Source organism: Antedon mediterranea, chromosome 5 (assembly GCF_964355755.1).
Source record: "Antedon mediterranea chromosome 5, ecAntMedi1.1, whole genome shotgun sequence".
Taxonomy (NCBI): domain Eukaryota; kingdom Metazoa; phylum Echinodermata; class Crinoidea; order Comatulida; family Antedonidae; genus Antedon; species Antedon mediterranea.
Window position 1 is genome coordinate 16673013 of NC_092674.1, and position 21527 is coordinate 16694539.

Consider the following 21527-nt stretch of genomic DNA (forward strand, 5'->3'; position numbering starts at 1 on the left):
CTATAGCAGCTTAGAAACAAGTAATTAGTAAGAAACCATAACCTAGTGTTATTACTGCATTTGGTGTTTGGAAAAATGGTAAAAGGGTGCCAAATCTTATGTTTGGCACGAGCAGCGTGCATGAGGTAGAAACATGAGCAAGAATACAGTACTGTACTTACCGCCAGTTTGAGATTGTGCAAAAGTCCGAAGAATGGTATGCCGTATAAAGTATAGTGTTTATTGTTTGGTAGGGCCCTTACTTACAGGGTGGAGGTGGGGAGGCGGAGTTCATTTGAGGAAGGTGCTTATTCGAGAGATAAATTTAATTTTTTAGTTTTAATAATATGGTAACATTTATAATCAAATGAAATCCTCTAGTAGATATGAAAAATGCTTGGTAAATTTTAGATAACAGTCCGATGAAGTCTACTACAAATATTATAATTGTGTTAATGTATCATTGTTTGTTAAATATAATACAATATTGTGTGTATAAATGTGGATGGGCATTTATTAGATGATTGGGGGTGGGGCGATTATTATTCTAATTGATGTTTTATTGGGGAGGTATTGGGCGTTTATTAAAATAAATACCATCCTAATTGGTATATTTGATACAATATTTATCTTTTGTAAAACTAACTTTCGCGACACAGTGGGCCGTTTCGGTCTAAGAAGGAAGACGTTTTAGACGGCTTGCAACATGGCGATAGCACACCGTTATACAGTTCTGCCAGTTTACTCAACAACTCAGCTATCATGGTTTCACTCAATTTCAAACAAAAGGTCTTATCATCAGTTCTCCCAATTTAATTTTGTATACTATACTCCGATACTTTATGAATCTATTGTATATAAATTTACGTAAGGGAAAAATTTGGTAAATCGCGCCTTACTTCAAGAATTTTTACTCGATGGTATATAAAAGTTAGTTCATACTTTCGGTACTTATTTTAACCACCTGATGTAACCCTGTTTACTAATTAAATTGAGTTGGATAATTAGTTATTGACAATTAAAAAGGATTTAGGTTCAACGATTTGCCACAAATAGAGGTGTTTTCCGATCGTGGTATACACTGTCTAATGGATGTCCATCTTGAAAAATACCCGCACACAATAATACGAGGATGCTTCGCATTTTCCTATCTCCTACGATAATTGTTTTTAATAACTGAAAACCAATTGAACAGTTCGAGTACAGCATCATACAGTGGGACAGCCAGTCGACAAATCGTGTCAAATTTCGACTCGGAGAGGGCGCCCTACTTTTCTAATTTAGTTCAAAATTGCTAAATTTTAGGGTGTTGGAAAAACACAATATTTGTAAATTTAGCTGATTATCGGAAAAATATTGTTAGTGAAATAAATTCATAAATGGTTTTAATATATTGTCATGTAAAATTAAATGTATTTGAACAAAACGATAATCTGTAATTTAACGGCAAAATCAACCAATGTCTTTTTTCCGAAATTGTACCCTAGAAAATCGTTAAAATAAAATATTTAGAAAAATTGAACAGTCCTGAATTTAAAATCCCTGTTAGAAAAATTAATAATCTACAGATACAGGGTAAAAACATGTACAAACTAGTACTGTATAATATAAATTAATAGTAATATTAAAATACAGTATTAATAAAATATAAAATAGGCCTAACATACAATAAATATTCAATTTTTAAGGTCTACCACATGACAATAACATAATTTACAGAGTATAGTGTAGTAGGTTTGCATTCAACATAAATATTTGTATTGTAATTCATCTAAAATCCTCTGCAACATACATATATTTGTAATTCAACATTTTGTTTTAAATAATTAAATTATAGTTTGGGTATGACAATGTCGGTAGGTACCGGTGTCATCTTTTTATCCACTTCACTCTCAGTTTGAAGTCACAAAGACAAAGAACTCTGCATCATCAACGATTCCTGAAAATAAATATTATTTAAAAAAAAAATGTTAATGTCAAATGGAAGCTGTATTTTATTAATTAATTATTACAGTATTTGCTATTATTATTTATATAATCTAGGCCTACTAGTAACCTAGCTAGGCATCTATTGAGGCTAATAAATCAAATAATAAATGAAAAATTAAATAATAATATTAATACTGATTGAAAAAAAGTATTTTTTTGGGGGGATCAGATCACCAGGCCAGGCCGGCCAGGACCAATGATACTCGTAATCAGTACAACTTAACGACTATCGGATCAGCATCAACACAGTACAACACACGTCTCGCTATCGCCTATACTGACACACGTGTCTCGCGTTGCCGAAACCACGCTCACAGCTAGAAAATGTACCTACCTTTCGAGGCCTGAGAATACACCAACAAATTTTGAACAGGATAGAAATATATCATACTCGATTAAACTAATATTATTCTTGATAAAACAATTGATTATAATCTTTTTAATTTGTTGGGATGCACCTCCGACTATTCAGAAAATGGACAACAAAACAGTAGTCAAATCGTACCACATTTATAAATTTCACGAGTCCCGACTTCAGTCGCCGAATGTATTGTATTAGCTTCGGTTTCTTTGAAGGAAACCGATTGGTTATTCAATTATACTTATTAGGAAATGATTTTACCATAATAGGTAATGTTGGGCGGTTCTTAAATATTCATGAGAGCTTAAAATAAAACAGCACTTATTTGCTAGGCGACGAAAAATCGTGGTTTTAGTTTTCAACGATAGGTGGCGCTTCAAAATCGTCAATGCGGAAGTAAGTCGATTTTACACGATTTAACGGTCAAAACGCGAAGTGGCTTTCCCACTGCATAATGTTGAAGACAGGGCGATTTTCTTTAAAAAATACTATTTTGATAGATTTAATATACAGTATGTATACAAATGTATTAATTTGCGATAAATGGAACATTCCAATCTGTATTTGAACCTTCAAATTCCTCGGTAAATAGAGGGCGCATTATTTCGACAAATTCTTAGATTAGAAATATTGTCGTGTGTTGTATACAGAACAGTAAAACTTAAGTGGCTTTTGGATAATTTTAGATCCATGACCGATAAATGAAGATTCATCAAACTGGGAGTGTAGTTAGACTTATAAGAACTAAACTAGGTCTATAGCTCACGTTTTCGGTTACCATCCATTCCAACCAGCGAATTAGGCCTACTGATGTGTACATGGTTACAATAAAACAAGAATACAAAATAAACTTTATTAGGCCTACTCATACAACATAAAATAAAAAGTTAGGAAATCAAATGATTATCGTAGAGTATATAATAGGCATCATGCAGTTAAACTAAGTCTCATTCGAGGCTTAGGGAGTGCAGTTAAAAGAGTGTGAGTTATAAACATATAATAAATGGCACTAAATCGGGATTGGAAGGCAAACACCAACCTCCATGATACAGCTCCACTCCAATGGCTGTCAATGGTAAAAACATAACGGCACACAACATAACATAAACAAGCTTCGTAGTATCTTTTCTCCAACTACAATTTGGCTTTTAGTTACTACTGTAAACAGCTTGATTACATCATTTTACAGACAAACGAAACTTTATAGTATGCGTTTTCATAAATAAGTGAATAAGCATATACATATTTGTGTTTTCATTGATGAGATTGTAATAGTAGTACATTTATTCGAAAAAATAAGTCTAGATCCCATAGGCATCATAAATCACGGCCCAACAAATCAGTACTCATGACTCATGAAATTCGATCCAGTTTTGTTCGCACAAATGTTTCCAGGAATTTTAACACCGCAACCGATGATTAGCCCTAAATATTTAGCAAACTGTCTTATAATCCCTAGCTTAACACTTTCACCGCCAGGCATTCAATAAAGGAAGTACCCCTCACCGCCAGCCATTTTAGATAAATTTACTTGTTTTTCAAAGCTCATAGCAAAGGTGTTTGTAATCAGAATAACATGCAATATACACTCAAATAATGAGATAGAAATAAACTTTCCAATGGTACCAAACACTTTATTGAAATAAAACTGTAATACCACATAATTGTACAAAGAACTTGGCTCACTTTTAGCACTTTAGGCTCAATCGGAGAACAAAGCAGAGATAATGAGGTTTTTAGCCTGGCTGCACTCTCTGTCAGTGTCACGTTTCTCAACCTATTCTACAAACTAGCCTAGGCTAGGCTAGCTAAATTATCTCCAATTATTTATTACATTTTATAAACCAGATTTAGGTACAAATATACCTTCATCATCTGGGGATAATAAATACTCATTTTCAGAGTCAGAGTCGGCAAATATTTCTGCAATTGCTTCGTCTGCAGTAAAGCACATTATGTTGTTGGATACGGATAGGACGCGATGTAGGCCAGCTGGGTCATGGCACTAGGGGTTAATAAAGTATCAAAATATTTACGGTCCAGATCGATTTGGATGTTGAAATTTCTCCATGCGGTCCATATATACCTGATCTAACAAATTGTGCAATAAAAAGTCAAAGACGGAAATTTCCGTCTTTGGCGGTCTGGCGCTAGGCATCGAAAGACGGAGATTTCTGTCTTTGGCGGTGAAAGTGTTAATAAGAGGTAGACTATCTGTTTAATTTGTTATTACCGTAAATAAGAGCTAGCATTTCCAATCACCGAATGTCTTACTGTATTTATTTAGTGAGGTTCTTATACATATAAATACAATCAACTTTATTATTGCGGTTCCATCACCACCACCCCGTGCCGCCCAATCTCCGTTTGTTAAATTTCCATTTCTCAATTTCCTGAGTCTAAATCAATTAATTGTTCTTTATGGTATCCAGTATTCGTGATTTTGTCTTTATTTCTGAATACCAAAATTAAGGGGACACTTCCGTTTCTGTTTAGTGTCCCAAAATGTCCCTGTGGGTTCTATTGTATTCGAGAACCATCTGTGGGGATCCCTAGATGGTACGCGAGAAAAGCGAGCATACCATCTAGTATATTTAATTTGATCTTTATTAATTTGCAGTATAATTTTTATTTTGCTAATTACCATAGAACTTTCGTTTTACGTACCCTGATTTTACGTTCCCTTGATTTTACGTACGCTTAAAATTACCGATGACGTCATCATTTTCTTACATTGAGGGCGCAATTTAACAACAACAAAGCACAAAGCCATGGCTGCTGTGTGAGGAACTCATGTGCATTCCCCTACAGCAGTGACTGTTTTTATTGATAGAAATACAAGAACATTGATATTTTATTTATAACACTTTCTAAATCGCACAGCCTGTATATACTGTACTTTTCTAGGCCTCACATCTTGCTAGGCCTGCTAGCCTGGCCTAGATTAGTCTAGGAAGGGCCTAGCCTAGCTAAGCTAGTGACCACCTGCATACTGTAGGCAAACACGGCAGCCTTTATAGCTACGATCTCTATGTATTTGGGGTAAATTTAAGGTCAACCTGGATTTTACGAATCCTGTGTTTTACGTTCGCCTTTCGGTCCCGTACCGTACGTAAAATGGAGGTTCTACTGTACTGTAGCTTCATATGCGCGGTCCGAAAATAAACAAAAAGACTGAAATGGCTATTGCCACCAACAGCCAACTTTCAACCAGGTAGTTGCAAGATGATAACTCACTGTGAACCCAGAACTAACTTTACCGTCAACGCTTAAAAATCTACCAATGAAACCCAATATTTCTTTTTAAAACCCTCCAAGATATCTTCCTAAGAGAGAAATATGGAACAATATCGTAATACTGAGAACTAATGTTATCAAATCTACGTTTCGCAGTACATCTGCGATAGATGAGGTACTATAGGCGGAGATCTTTCCCGAAGTTTTTCCATTGTGCTCGCCTACAGTATGTCAGAATTAAGCAAATTTAAATATAGATAATACAGTATACAGTATCCAAGTTAAAAAAAAATTAAATTATAGGCAAATTTTGATAAAAATCTTATATATATTATATATACCTATATTATTTTAAAATTAAATTTTGTTCTTTTTTTGTCATTGTCTTGTCAATTGTAAAACAATGCTACTATTAAATACTTTAGATGATGTTTACACATCTTGATGATCATTGGATTTTTATCAAGAGACTCCGGACACTAGATCCAGTATTAGCACCCTCTATTGACCAAATAAGTCGTCAAGCAGTGGAACAAGGTTGTGTTAAAGGTGAATTATGGGTTAAAATTAGTCTTGAGAATTTGAGCTTATCATCCCAACTTAAACTGCTTGTGAAGAATCAAGAACATGTTCAACTTTGTTACTATGGTAAGTTTATACAGTGGGTCTTAATACTTTAAGTCGTTTACATTTTGAAACTATAGAAAATAAAATATTTTCCAGTGAAACTAAAAAAATTATTTGTCTTTCATCAACCTATACCGTATTTTCCGGAGTATAGGTCAAGACTTTGTGGGAAAATCAGGGGGTCGACTTATACTCCGACCATGCGATTTTTGAAAAAAATCAGCCTGAAAAAATATGTTATGTCAAGGCCTAGCAAGGTCAGTGGCCTATCAAGGTCAGTGGCCTATCATCAATCACTTACAGAAGTTTTAAATTTAATACCTACATTGTGCAAAATAATACAACTCCAACAAGTACTGGTCAATAAAATATTAATATATCACAAGGACTCATTTTGATGTTAATATTACGCTTTTAAGATAATTAAGAATAAATAGTTTTCGTTTGTGTTTTATATGCTTCTTATTCACTCGCGAAAACGTCGTAACACACACCACAAACGAACTACGACGTCGGAATGTCCATGCAGCATGTTTGTTATTGCGCGATATTTTCAACTATACACATGCGCAGTTTGTTTGTTTGTTCGTAATTACAATTACTGCGCATGTCTATTCATAAAATAAATTCTCCTTAGTTGAGCGCATGTACATTTACAGATAACGCGATTTACAACTACTCGCCTGTACAATTAATAAGCCTCCTAACGGAAAACTCGCACCCTCTAGTGGGTGTACCCGAATGGTTCTTGAAAACATGACCATTGCCTCTGGAAATTAAAGCCCGGGTGACACCTATGCATATGACTGATGAGTAATGCATGTTTATTTTGTGATGTTTCATGATGGTCCATAAATTAGGTACGCCAAAAATATCGCTTCCAGGGTAATATAGCAAATTAGAGTATATTGTGGTAGGGCAAGTTATAAGGTAACGTGGGTATTCTATGTGGGACTGTTGTTGTGTGAATGCTATCAAACTAACCGGTTTCATGCTTTGCATTTCCTTCGTTGTCTTCGGTAGTAGACGTGAAACGTAGTTGATTTTTTCTTTATCTTGGGCATAGTGTAATCAGTAAAATTAAAAAATGTATGAATAGAGAACATTGTAGGTTAATTATTATATTCGGTCTTCCGCCGAATGAGTGTGTGAGATTTGAACCTGTACTGAAAATAAGTTTGGTAAGATGCGAAATGTATGCCAATTATGATTGATTATGTCCCCTGTCAGTAATGATGTATGGACACGTGACAGCAATCGGTGGTTATAGGAACGTGAAGGGGAAAAGTTACTCAATAGATTTAATTATTTGTAAACAAAATGTACATTAATTCCCCTGTAATGATGTAAAAACTTTACAACAATTGGTATTAATCATAAGACCGTAAGATGCAAATAATATAATTGTAAAGAACAGTATACGTATAATATACATATTATATTATTATATATATTATCTGAACGTTACACACAGGAGGAACCCGTTAATAGGGGTCATCAATCACTGAAACCGTCTCTAACGTGACCGTACCAAGAGACCAAAAGCATAGTTTATCAAAGTGGGTGACAGACAGTGAGTGGTGCTTTAACATTTGTATCACAATATATCATGACAACAGCATCTTGTTAATTTTGGAAGAAATGATCAAAAACAACTTTTGTAGCCTACTTATATATCGGTCGTAGTAGAAACCATATTTAATTATAAATAGAGCAAGCAACAGAAATATTCGATAATGATAAACAGTAAAGGTGTTTCTCTGGTAGGCCTACCAGACCTCCTATAATAGTAGTAACATTGAATCGCACCTAAATTTGATTGAATGATTAATAAATAGCATAAATAATTAGTTCAATTACTAAAACAAATTGTATTTCACGTAAAGTAAAGGCCTTTATAATTGATTAGTTGAATATCTAAAACAAATAAATTGTAGTTCACGATTCAGTTGAATCACTAAAATCACATTGTAGTTCACGTAAAAGTAAAGGCCTTCAATAATAGTTAAATTACTAAAACAAATTGTAGGTTGTACGTAATTGTACGTAAAGTAAATGCCTTTTAGTTGAATATCTAAAACAAATTAATTGCAGTAGTTCACGATCAGTTGAACCACTAAAATATTTGTATTTAATATTGAATGTCGCCACCAACGGCCATTTTGCAGGAAGTGACGTACCCGGAAGCCAGTTGAACAACAGCGAGAGTGTGTGAAAATAACCCTGTGATATCCACAAATTTCGATAGGCAATGCTAAATTTTGTCGTTGTAAAAGACAAAAATGGAACAATAGCGTAGTACTGAAAACTAATGTTATCAAATCTACGTTTCGCGGTACATCTGAGATAGTACATCTGAGATTAGTACCAAAGTTTTTCCATTGTGCTCGCCTATGTCAGAATTAACCATAATTTATATATAGATAGAAACGCGACCAACACAAAAGGGACAGAAAGAAAGAATAATACAAAAAAAGATTATTCCATACAATAACAAAGAGTTATCTGCCATGGTTAAAAATACTATAGTATCATTACATATTGAGCCACATATACACTTGAATAAACCCTGAAGAAGATCTCTCCCTGTGTTTGCTCTGTCATATGCAAGAAAATGTTATTTTCCTTATAAATATACAGAAATTTGTGATACTCTGCAATAACAGTTACATTATACAGTAACAATTACACTATATATAACAAATATCAAACATCAAAACATTACAGGCACATACAATTTGTAGCAATACAGTAAAGTCATTAAATGTATGTTTAAAAAATGTTAAAACTTGCTTTAAATGTACGGTTAAAATATTAGGGTTTTTTTACATTTGATTTGAAACTATGAATGCTATTTGGCACAAATAAATTTGATGTTCTCGGTAGCAAAAGTCGGATTCCAAATCCATTAAAATTGTAGGAATCGTGTAAAGGATGGGTATGACTTTTCATTATCTTGTGAAGTTTTAAACTTAAAGCCACAGCCTTTTCATATGTATTACTGATATTGGGGTGATTTTGGTGTTAATGAGTTGTGTAATTTTCCTTAGTCACTCAAATTCTGATGGCGAACTTCTCAGCCCTTGGTGATATTTTGTGAAGTGTTTTCCGTAGTAAAAAAAGAAAAAAAAAGAAATCTGCATATGAATGTTATTAGCAGTGGTTTTGTTTATGCTCTTCCTTCAAGCTACTGATGTTAATAACAGTCTTGTACTAAAACAGACATTTGTAGTATAACAACCAAAAGTTGAGGTATTCTCAACTATACTTTATTTCCTTTTTGAAAACATATGGTGTACTGCAAGCCTCACTTTATTCAATTCAATTCAACTTTATATAACAACGAAGGACCAGATCAACACATGCTTGTTCTTCCCTGGGGCCATGCACAAAAAAAAAAAAATACAAATACACTTTTGAATGAAGGTGCATCCAGAGTGAGTCAAATAAAAGTTAGAAAAAAAAATGATTTAACAATAGGCCTATTTTCAGTACAAGGAAACTTAAACTAAATTATGTACGATATAAAAAAATAACATTTTAACAAAAGTAATACTTTTGAAACAATGGCACACTTCTTGAATGAAGGTGCGTCCATAATACAGTAAAATAAAATAAAAGTTAAAGAAAAAAAATGATATAACAATAGGCCTATTTACAATACAAGGAAACTTGAAATAGATTGTGTACAAGATATAAAAAAAAAATAAATATTAAAAGTAATACAGGATTTAAAAAGCAAAGAACTAATCATTTTCATTGTTGATTTCTCTTCTCTTTTTCCATGCCCGTTTGGTGAAACCTTTACAAAATCTATCGAATACAACTTCAATATTTATAGGAAGATCAAGTAGGTGAACCAAGAACATGCATTAATTTTTGGTATATTGTTCCAATAATAAATTGGTTCCAAACGTTAATTGCATTTGATAGATTTTGCCTCGAGTATTACCAATTCCTCCAGTCTAATATTCTGGAGCGCAGGACAGTGGATTTAGAGTTACATAGGGTACATAGACCGTCATTATTGCTTTTATCTGACCAGCTTGAGGTACGTCTGTTTAATGGTAACGTATTAGATCGCAATTACAATTTTATGCTTGCGCTTTCGAAGTCTAATGGTTCAAGTCAATATTTTTCTAGGCAGGGGGTTTCTTTAATAATTTGATAGTCTAAAAGAGAAGATTTTAATGCAAGATAACTCCTCCAATCAATACAAGCACGTTCTTTAATCTTAGACAACATAAAGCTGGTCAGATCTACGGTGGGGTTATCTATCGTGTTACATGTCTCTTCAAACAAATTATCTAATCCACATTTAGAAAAAGTAGTATGTAAACAAGTTAAAAATTTAAAACGAACATCATTCTGATTACAATTAAGTTGAAGCAGAGCATTAAGCAAAACCTTTGGCCAACGATGTGATTCCATGTGTACAATTCGATTAAAATATTTTATATGCAAGCTATAGTGTGTGACATTTAGTGGGAACCAACCCAGTTCACCATATAAGGTTGCATGCGGCGTGTTTCTAGATGCCTTAAGAATATATCTAGCCATTTGCAATTGTAATTTTTCTATTTTATCAATATCAACTTTATTGATCCGTAATTAATTACAGGTAGACCGATTGTCCTCTATAATATATCTGCAAAAAATACCCTGTTAAAATTATTGCAATTGTCAATTAACAATTTGATATAAGCTATAAGCCTATTGCATTTTGTAATTACATTTTGGAACTGCACATTGTCATTTAGTTTCTTATGGACACCAAGGTATTTGTAAGTCTCTGCGTCAACAATAAATCTCTCCCCTAGCTTCCATTGTTTATGGCTGTCAATTCTTTTTCCAAAAACCAGAACATTGGATTTATCAAAGTTAAAATTTACTTCCATTTTTTTGCAAATAATGCTGCAAGATCAAGCATTTTTGACAATTCATGTTTGCTATTGGCAACTAATACAACATCATCTGCCCAGAATAACCCACTTATCAAAGTGTTATTTATTTTGATACCAATATTGTTTGATACTAGCATTTTTCTAAATTCATTTATGGAAATGTTAAATTGGATTGGAGAAAGTACACAGCCTGCTTTACACCCTGTTGAATTTTGAAGAATTCTGTGTCGATATCTCCAAATCTTACAGAACCTTTAACATCTTCATAAAGTTTATCGATCAATCGCCAAATTTTGCCCCTAATACCTGATGACCAAACGGCTTTAAGTAAGCCGTTTCGCCAAACACTGTCGAATGCTTTATGAAAGTCCAGGAAGGCCATAAAGGTGTATTTATTTTCTTTAAGTCTGCAATAGAAAAGCTAATTTTGAATAACCTGTAAACGTTAAGTGTGGCACAACTATACTGTTATAGACATTTACAAGAGTGTGTTTTAGGATAAATGGTTTGGCTTTTTTTAACATGTATATGCCAGCTTTTTTTACAAACATTTTCTATTTGTTTATCCCAAATTAAATGTTTATCAACATATACACCAAGATAATTATTTACAATTGTCTATCCTAGATAAGCTATTATTTACAGTGTTCCAATTAGCATAAATTCTGACTTTTTTTTTACTAAGTTTGTTGCTCAAGCCAATTGTTTATGTATTAGTGTTTAATATTCGCCTTTAAACAATAATGTGTTTACCTATTACCAATTTTAACATCATAGGATGATGGCATACATTAACATTTTGCGCTCATATTTAAAAAAATGAAATTTCATTAAAATTATCTTTTATCACAATGTTCACCTATAATTGGGAAAATTATAAACCAGCCCTCCAGTTAATGGTATGTTGGTTTTTAGCGTCATATATATATATTGAAATATTCAATCTGGTCCATCACAATAACGTGTTGCCCTTTCTCAGTTGATTAGAACAAAACACAACCAGCTTGATGATAGGCAGACCGTTTAACTGGGTAAGAGTGAAATATGCTTTAGTTGGTACAGTAGTTTTTTTTTTCTCAAGACAAATTCTATTTTCTTTATGTTTTCATTCACTATACAGTTTACAATTTTTAACAGTTTGTCGAGTATACACAAATGTCTATATATTTTAAACTACTACTGTACATTCATTTAAAACGCAAATCCTTGTTTGTTTTGTAAATAATATTATAATTACTATCTAAAAAAAAAAATACACTGTACATATTTTTTTTAATTGTTATTTTATTATTTATTTATTTGTAAATAATTAGCTTGTCCATGTTTTGGTCTTCTCCCCTCATCATTTTTACTGTTAAACATGCACTATAATATTTTGTAAACCAATTTTTTAATTATTTTTTTTAAGTAATCTGCGGGGTCTCTATCACTCAAACCTCCTGGTTTTCTGAGACACCATTTCATCATTTCATCATTTTCACCATTTAAATATCAAATTCATTAATAAATGTAAATCAGCTAAAAATTATAATTTCAAAGAAGTTTTCTGCAACAAAATACTACATTAATACTAAGCAAACAATTAAATTTTTTTTTTTGATTTACAAAAGAAGAATGGGTTTACGAATTACTTTCTGAAATCAAATGCATAGGAATGGGTTTACTAATTACTTTATCATATTATATAATTTTCTAATAGACGTTTTTTTGTACAGTTTTCTAACTACATGAACATTTGTGGAGTTTTTAAGTTCAACGGAGAGTTTATTCCATATTAAAATTCCTTTATTTGATAAACACATTTTTTTTAACATAGTTTTCCTTAAATTGGTATTAAAATGTTCATGCTGTCTGGTATTATTGTTATGGATATCTTTATTTTGTTTAAAATACAGTTGGATTATAGGAGGAAGTTGTTGTCCATGGGCTTTGTACATTATTATGGCAGTATTTAATTCAATTACATCAAATATATTTAATGTTTTAAATGTATACAAGTATCGCTTAGGTTTTTGCGCAGTAATTTTTTGAAAAACGCAAATGGCCTAATTCATGCACTAAATTGATCAAAACGGAATTTTAAGCATTTTTAATGACCCTACGTACGTGTACGTTTTTATTTTCTAAAATTTTTACCCATGACCTGAAGTTTATGTATAGTGAATTTGATTGATATGTGATGACTAGAGATATGACTGATAATGTGATTTCACAAAATGGCGTATAAATGATGTCACAGATGAGTGATCACACTGAAAAGCTTACCGTATTTTCCGGAGTATAGGTTGACCCGAAGTATAAGTCGACCCCCAACTTTGACCTAGAATATCGTTGATTTTGGTATGACCTGAATATAAGTCGACCCCCAAAATCGGCTAATAACACAACTTACTTTAAAGTTCAAAGAAGGCTAGAAATGTATGAAATGTGGTTGGTTGTTTATACAATTATTAAAGTGTAGGCCTAATCAATATCGGACGGACGTAATCACAACGGCTTTGCCGCCGTCTTCGCCAGCCTATAATAAATGACAGCGATGTAGCGTTACAGTACTTGCCATCAGCGATGATTTTTCGCGTCACTCGAATAAATTAAAACGAGTTTTTCGTTAGGAGGCTTATTAAATTGTACAGGCGAGTAGTTGTAAATCGCGTTATCTGTAAATGTACACGCGCCGGACTGAGGAGAATTTATTTATGAATAGACATGCGCAGTAATTGTAATTACGAACAAACAAACAAACTGCGCATGTGTATAGATGAAAATATCGCGCAATAACAAACATGCTGCATGGACATTCCAACATCGTGTAGTTTGTTTGTGGTGTGTGTTACGTTGTTTTCGCGAGTGAATACGAAGCATATGAAACACAAACGAAAACTATTTATTCTTAATTATTTTAATAAAAGCGTAATATAAACATCAACATTAAAGTTGTATTGTCCCCCAAAACATGAAAAATAAAGATGAAAAAAATCAAATTTTGAATAGACCATTTTGTAGTTATAATAAAGTTATTCACTTTCGCCGAAAAAAAATCCGAAAAAAATATTGATTTCGCTTATAAAAAATCAAAATAAGTTTACCATTTTTTCGAACTCATAAGTTCAGAAATTCCAAAATAACGATGGTTAGCTAACAGCTCATAAATATGCATGATATGTTAATGAGTATCCAAACAGGGGAGATCCGATCTGTTCACCACGTAAACAAACATGTCCGAAGAACAGAAGAAAGTGCTGGGGTTTCCCTGATCGTATGATGTAAAAAGCTCTGCCGTTAATTTGCTGGTAAGTAGAATTCTATTTTAGATGAATGACACATCCTCCTATAATAGTTTTTGGCGTATAGTTATAGGCTTAGCTATCTAGGCTAGGGCTATAATATAAGCCTACTTCTACTATCTAGTAGGGCCTAGGCCTAGTTGGTACTGTAGTTTACTACTGTGTAGTGTAGTGTAGCAGCAGATGTAGGCAGGCAGATAATCGGGTCAGAAAAGTAGACGGGAACCCACTTTGAGGCCTAGCTAGGTCCTATATGTCGTACTCACCTAGCTAAGCCATCACTCCACAACTAGCTACAGGAAATAGGCCTACTATGTTGATGTACCACTGATATACATTTGGAGCTCGAATTAATTTTAAAGTCTAAAAAAGACTAACTGATGACAAAAAACGAACATTTGGAAAATGATCAGCATACAGTACCAAAGAAGTTGACGGTAGAATAGATTGTTGTTGATAGCAACCAAAACGAAAACACTAGTAATTAGACTAGGCCTTTTTTAGGGAGGAGATGCACTTTTCAGGGATTCCTTACTGTACATTAGTACCCCAAATTGAAAACTTCAGATTCATGTACAGAAATAATAATTATATGTATCATGTATGCAATAAATTGTGAAATATTTAACTTTTCTATTTGACTTTTGTATTTATACATCATTGTTTTTCAATTTATAGACTTAAGCTAATGAAGAATGGAACAGAAGTTACACCCATACAGCATTTTAAAGGCAACTGGCAGTAGACTCGGTAGTGGAACACAAGATAAATATTGGATGACTATCATAAAGCATTAGGCAAATGTGTTGGTTGTTTTCCAGCTTTTAAAATGTTGTATAGTTTTCATAATTAGAGCAATAACATTTGTATACAGCATTAAATAAATAAAAATACTACTACACATGAGATAAAATCACCATAATTTTAATGTGTGAAGATTTACAGTACAGTACAGTAAAAAATGAGTTAATTACTAGTATATTTCATTGAATTTCTGCATTATTGTTGACAATTTATTTTCAACTATTAATTGATGTGTTGATTGTGGCATTACAGCAATAGCTTGTCTTCTGTGATTGTTCATCCATTTTAAAGTGTCATAGTAAGAAACGTTCAAATAAATATTGTGAATGTTGCTACCACATTTTGTGTTGATTTCTTCACCATTTTCCACTACTTGCTCATATTGTTCATTCAAGTGTGTTAATACCTATTAAAAGAAAGACATTATTTATTAAAATATGTACATAAAAAGTTTAATTGTGTGAATGTTGGTTTGAACGTTATTGCTTTGGAAGAATTTTCAACATAACGGTACTAAGTACTGTAAAGTACACATTCCAAAAAATATTCAACTTAGATTATTTGGTCATTTTCTCTAAAATAATTACATTATTGGATGTACAGTATAGGCCTAGTTACAATTTTCACAAATTTATATTAGCATTAAAATCTAATTAATCATGAAGGAAAAACCAAGCACCATAATCTCTCCTGGCCCTGGTGGTGACCTTATTTTCTATTTTTGGCAGCCATTCACAAGTTATCGCTTTTTGAGTTTCGCTGCTCTTATGTATAATTTTTTTTAATCACAAACTCTACATAGAAAAGAAAATTAAATGTTTTAAAATGAATGAAAAGTGATATGAATAATGATAAATTAAAGACTATTATTAATATTATAGTATTATACTAAAAATAAGACGAGTTGGTGGTGTCGAAATTCACACAAGTCACAATAAAACCATGGAGGTATAAAATATTTTATTTTTATACCTCCATGCTAAAACCTTATTCCTTACTCCATGCTCACAGATGAATGTTATAATCCTATTTAAAGCTAGGTTGGCAATAACTATTAATAAGGCTTACAGGTTGTATCTATTAGTATTAGCTAGGCCTGCTACTCACTCAGGGTGAACCCTCACTCAGGCCTACAACTAGGCCTAGTACTACTACCACTACTAGACTAGCTACTACTCTAGGCCTAGCCAATAGATAGGGGATAGTACACTAGATAGCCAGTACAGCTGTAATGGGCTAGCTAGGCTTCCTATACTTTAACTAACAAAGCTGCACCATAGAAACTACAGTTCTTACTTACCAATCTGCTAGGGCCTAGCCATAGTCTTTTCTTCAAGTAGGAGTTGTTTTTTGTTGTTGTTAAACTACAGAACTTTCCCACATCACGTCGTATTTTTTTTCTGATGACCTAGAGGTCACATACACGCACAAGAATCATACAATATGCATAATTCATAAGCTAATTCAGGTCAAGGGTTAAATTAAACAGGAAGCCAGCTGGCTGCCAGCCAGCCAACCGACTTCCAGTTGACTATTTTTTACTTTAAATTACGATTTTCTAAGGTAAATAATTTTTTTTTTGATCCAATTTTTTTTCAAAGTGAATAACTTTTATGTATCATTAAAATGGCCTTTAAAAAAAAAAAAATTTTGTTCAGGGGGACAATACATCTTTAATCTGTGTTATATATTAATAGTACTTGTACCACCAGTACTTGTTGGAGTTGTATTATTTTGTACAATGTAGGTATTATTAAATTGAAAACTCCTGTGAGTGATTGATGATAGGCCACTGACCTTGCTAGGCCTTGACAGCTGACGGCTTTTGAACAAATTTTTTCGGCTTGATTTTTTTCAAAAATCGCATGGTCGGAGTATAAGTCGACCCCCCGATTTTGCAATTAAAATTTTCCCACAAAGTCTCAACCTATACTCCGGAAAATATGGTATTATGGCTAAGTTTTGTTAATATGACAAAAATATTGTGAAAATTTAAAAACCATTGAGATTGAAGTTTTTTAGATGATCGGAACATAAAATCTCTACAGAAATAAATAAATAAAAAGAAAAATATTACAGATTTATACAATAACAATAGGTGATCATTTTATTCTAAATGATCACCTAATTAAAGATTTATACAATAACAATTGGTGATCATTTTATTCTAAATGATTCTAAAAGTTAGGCGGGGATGGATGTGTCCGGGTGGCATGCATTGGTGTACAGACATGGGCGGATGAGTTGAGAATTCTTACCTTCTATCCGGGTTGGGATTTACGTTCGTAATAAATCAGTATGTGCATGGTCTGACCTGCTCTTTAATTGTTATTGTATATTGCACGCTCAAGCGCCAATGACCTGCTGCCCGTGGCGCTCTTTAATTGTTATTGTATTTTGCATGCTCGATCGATCTTTGGAACGGCCGAAAATTACCAATCTCAGGGTTTGGAAGTTGCAAAGAAATTGGTCTAAAAAAACACCTTTTTCGTACAAATTTTCCGTTCTAATATAGACTAATGCATAAAGGTGGCCCAGCCTGAACGGCGTTAATATCGGATTTGTGGTTTAAGAGGAGATAGAGAAACAAATTTTGGCTTAGTGCTATTATATTACAGATAACTACACATAAACCTCAGGTCAAGAGTCAACATATAAGCACAAAAAAAAGATAGGTGTACGCAGAAAATTTGAAAATGTTCAAAATTAATTTCTAATCAAATCATCGTTTAGGAAATTTTGAGTGTAAAAAGATTTGGCCTTTTTTTGCATCATGCGCAAGGTTTTTGCACACATAGTACATAATTAATGCAAAAAGTTTGTTTTAACAATTAATTTTTGTTCTTCATACCCTATGTGGTGAATTGCTATAATTTCCATGACCTCTAAATATCAAATAACGACACATGCACACATGAAACTTAGTTAATTGTGCGACCTCCAATGGTCAATTTAATGCACATTTTTGTAAAATCATATCTTTTTAAATCTCTTATATAGCTCCTCAGAATGAAAGGTGACCACCAATTTGTTTTACTTATTATGGAAGCAAATGAGTTGTAGATATGAATTCATGTACACATTTGACGTGCAAAATGTTATGACATCATCATATGGCCTGAATTTAAAATTTTTTTTTCTTTTATCTTAGACAATCATATTTAACAGAGCGCATATCGCTTATCTGTTATAATTTTCTCCCAAATTGTCTTCCAACTCATATCTGCTCAATTTGTTATCTTCCGAAATTGTCATCTTTATGTTTATTTTGATAACGTCATCATACCCAAAATTTAGAAGATGATTTTACCTATACTACACTGTGTATAGATATACAGTATACTGTACATGCTACATGACACATAATTATTAGGCACAACTCAGCACCACTATAAGTGTATGCATGAGGTCATAGGATGGCATACATCAACTTTTTTGCAATCCTATTTTAACGTATGTGCATGTTTTTTAAAATTAAATGTCACGTCAGTAAAATTATAAAAATCACCTATAATTTGTCTAGTTATAGTTTTATTTTCTATTATTACAGATGGTGCATTTGTTAGAAGTCCCTCACATTTTCATGCACTCTATTTGTGTTTACAAGCAGTGGAGCGTAATGACATATCTGTATTAGCAGAAATGGATACATCACTTGTAAGTGCTAAATTTATAATATTCTGGTTGAGAATAATGTTGGACTCGCAAATATTAAAATGCCCACAAATATGATAATACCCATATGTTTTAAAATAGTAGCTCGCAGGCCAGCAAGTGAAATGTAAGAATAAAATACTGCATGCAAACAATAAAACTTGGCCATGGACGATGACTGCAAGTTCCCATGACTTGCTTGACGGGAGTTCACAGGATCAATCCATACTTCTTCCAACTAACGAAATGCATTTTGGTTCATGAAAGACAACTTTCCTACAACAAAGTAGATTCTGCAGAAATGGGTCATCAAATTATATATACCGTGTGTTGTTATATAATTATTGTTGTGTATTGATTGATGAAATGCAGCAGAAACAAGCCTATGACACTGAAACTATTACTACACAATTATCCAACTGCCTCTTCAGGAAAGTGAATGAGAGAGCGTATCACATCAATGCTCATGTAAAAGAATAAATAATAGTCCAGTTTCCTATGTCATAAATAAGTCCTTTCATGTGCAAATCATGGGGAAAGTGTAAACATTGTGTTTTATGAATATTTGAAGCATGCTGGTTATAAAAACGGATGCTAGTCAAGTCACCCCATCGCAAAGTCGCCCCATCGCAAAGTTGCCTCATACAAAGTCACCCCTTACAAGTCGCCCCATCGCAAAGTGGCTCCAAAACAAAGTTGTCCCATCCCAATGTCGCCCCAACGCAAAGTCGCCCCAACACAAAGTCGGCCCACAGAACATATCGTAACTTTGTCAACATATCGACATTTACATGAACTTGTGCACCTCCTATTTTTGAATGACGTCAGAGTTGCGCAACGTGAATTACGCGAGATTTTATGAATTTCAATGATTGATCATACAGTACTGACTACAAATCATGTACCATAACCTGCGTTTGTCGCGCGTGTAAAATATGTGTAATTGCCGCGTGCCTGTATTTGCCGTGTGGACCATGACGTCATCACTTTGTAGCTTTTTACTGGTAAAATATGGAACTCCCGGTACGACGCCCGCGACAACACACACGTGGATATCAGTTCTGTTTCTATTGTTTAGGCCTACCATCATATTTATGTAATCTGAACCTGCCCGTTACTGTATGTAACAAAGTTTCTTTTTTCTCTATTGTTAGGCAAACAATAAATAAGAAAGTTTATAGAATTCATGTAAATTGTTTTTCATCGGGGTTTTGTTTAGAGTTCACGTCGTATTATTTTATACAGTATAATGTGAGGCGTACAGCGAGAAGTGTACAACAGCAGGGAGGCTAGGCTAGAATAGAGAGCTACTGTACCTAAGCCCCCCCACAAAAAAACATATTTAGCGATCTTTAATAGGTGCCTAGGTCAATAAATAGCCTAATAATAGTAATATTATAAAATGATGTTTCCTTGTATTTTCATAACCGTAAGCCAAATATTTAAATTAAAATACAGAGCTAGTGTTTTAGGCCAAGTACATAAGGATTCCCGTACATAACTGTGAATGGGTTTTTCCGCCGCTCGGTGTAGAAAGTCAAATTATTACGTTCTTCCAACACGTTTATTAAATGTCTTTTAGTATATTTCTATCTAACATGTCTGCATTGTATACTTGCTTTATAAATTCTCTGCTTATGAAATGACTTAATAAGTTGCTAAATTGACGTTTAAAGCAGATATTTGTCTGACTTCAGCCCATGTTTATAATGAAAACAAAACAGGGTTCCGAAAATGGCACAGTCCAAAATGAGGTGTGCAATTAAATAATATCAACGTAAACATATGCGCACGGTATCAGGGCTGTAATTATAAGAGAACTGATTTTCCCTGGACGGGAAATGGTAAAAACTTGTATTTATTCGACCTCGCTTCTCTCTCGCTCTGGCTGTGTTCGGAGGATCGCTCCAACGTGGTTTCGTGGAGCGATTAATGGTCCAGTCCGTAACAGGGGTGTACATTAGTTACCGCGCTAAATACATGCATGTCAATACTGGCGTTGTAATACTATATAAATTATTTCCTCCCCGACGGGGAATGGTAAAACCTTTATGTTATTATTTGGCCTAGCAACTGTGTGTACTCAATGGATGAACTCTACAACGTGGTGCGTACAGAAAGTACGTCATTCGGCCACCAGCGACGATCGTGTTTTGAAAGATATTGTTAATGGGTCTTTTCTACCTTGTTTTTTTTAATGAGTTTTCTCAAATACTTAATAAATATAACTTAAAAATATATATAAACAAACTCTGAAAGCAAACTAGGCCTAGAATAGTAGTACTGTAGTGTAGTAGGCCTACTAACTAGCCTAGGGTAGTAATACTAATAGTATTTTATATCACATTCACAGACATAATTGCATCATGGAGGTTAATTTTTACCTCCATGATTGCACTATGATAAATAAATCGATTTTTTATTTCAAATAGGCCTATATTTTGTTATATAAAATGCTGTTATCCTGTACTGTAATTCCAGTTATTGTCTGTTTGATGATAATAATATATGAACAAAACATCAACAAGTTATAAATGCAGTTCGCTGCAGTTGAATTACTCAATGCAGTAATGCATGAGTGAATATGGACAGTATTGTTAGTACCTAATTACACGCGAGTCACGCGTTTTTCACACCCGTGTAAAATGTGTGGGCTTGGTATATGATATGTAGTCAGTACTGTAGATT

The 21527-nt window shown here is 33.3% G+C and overlaps 1 protein-coding gene and 1 long non-coding RNA gene across 2 annotated transcripts in view; one reads left to right on the plus strand and one right to left on the minus strand.

Annotated features, from left to right (window-relative positions):
* LOC140048489 (run domain Beclin-1-interacting and cysteine-rich domain-containing protein-like) overlaps nt 1-21527 on the plus strand; it is a 106892-nt gene that overhangs the window by 11356 nt on the left and 74009 nt on the right. The window contains exons 3-4 of the mRNA XM_072093220.1: nt 5992-6214; nt 18736-18842. Coding sequence (XP_071949321.1) covers nt 5992-6214; nt 18736-18842 — 330 coding nt within the window. The remainder of the gene's footprint in view (nt 1-5991; nt 6215-18735; nt 18843-21527) is intronic.
* LOC140048491 (uncharacterized) lies at nt 15290-16586 on the minus strand. The gene is made up of 2 exons (XR_011845076.1): nt 16486-16586; nt 15290-15591 (listed from the first exon to the last, which is right to left on the minus strand). It is a non-coding gene; the product is annotated as an uncharacterized lncRNA (long non-coding RNA).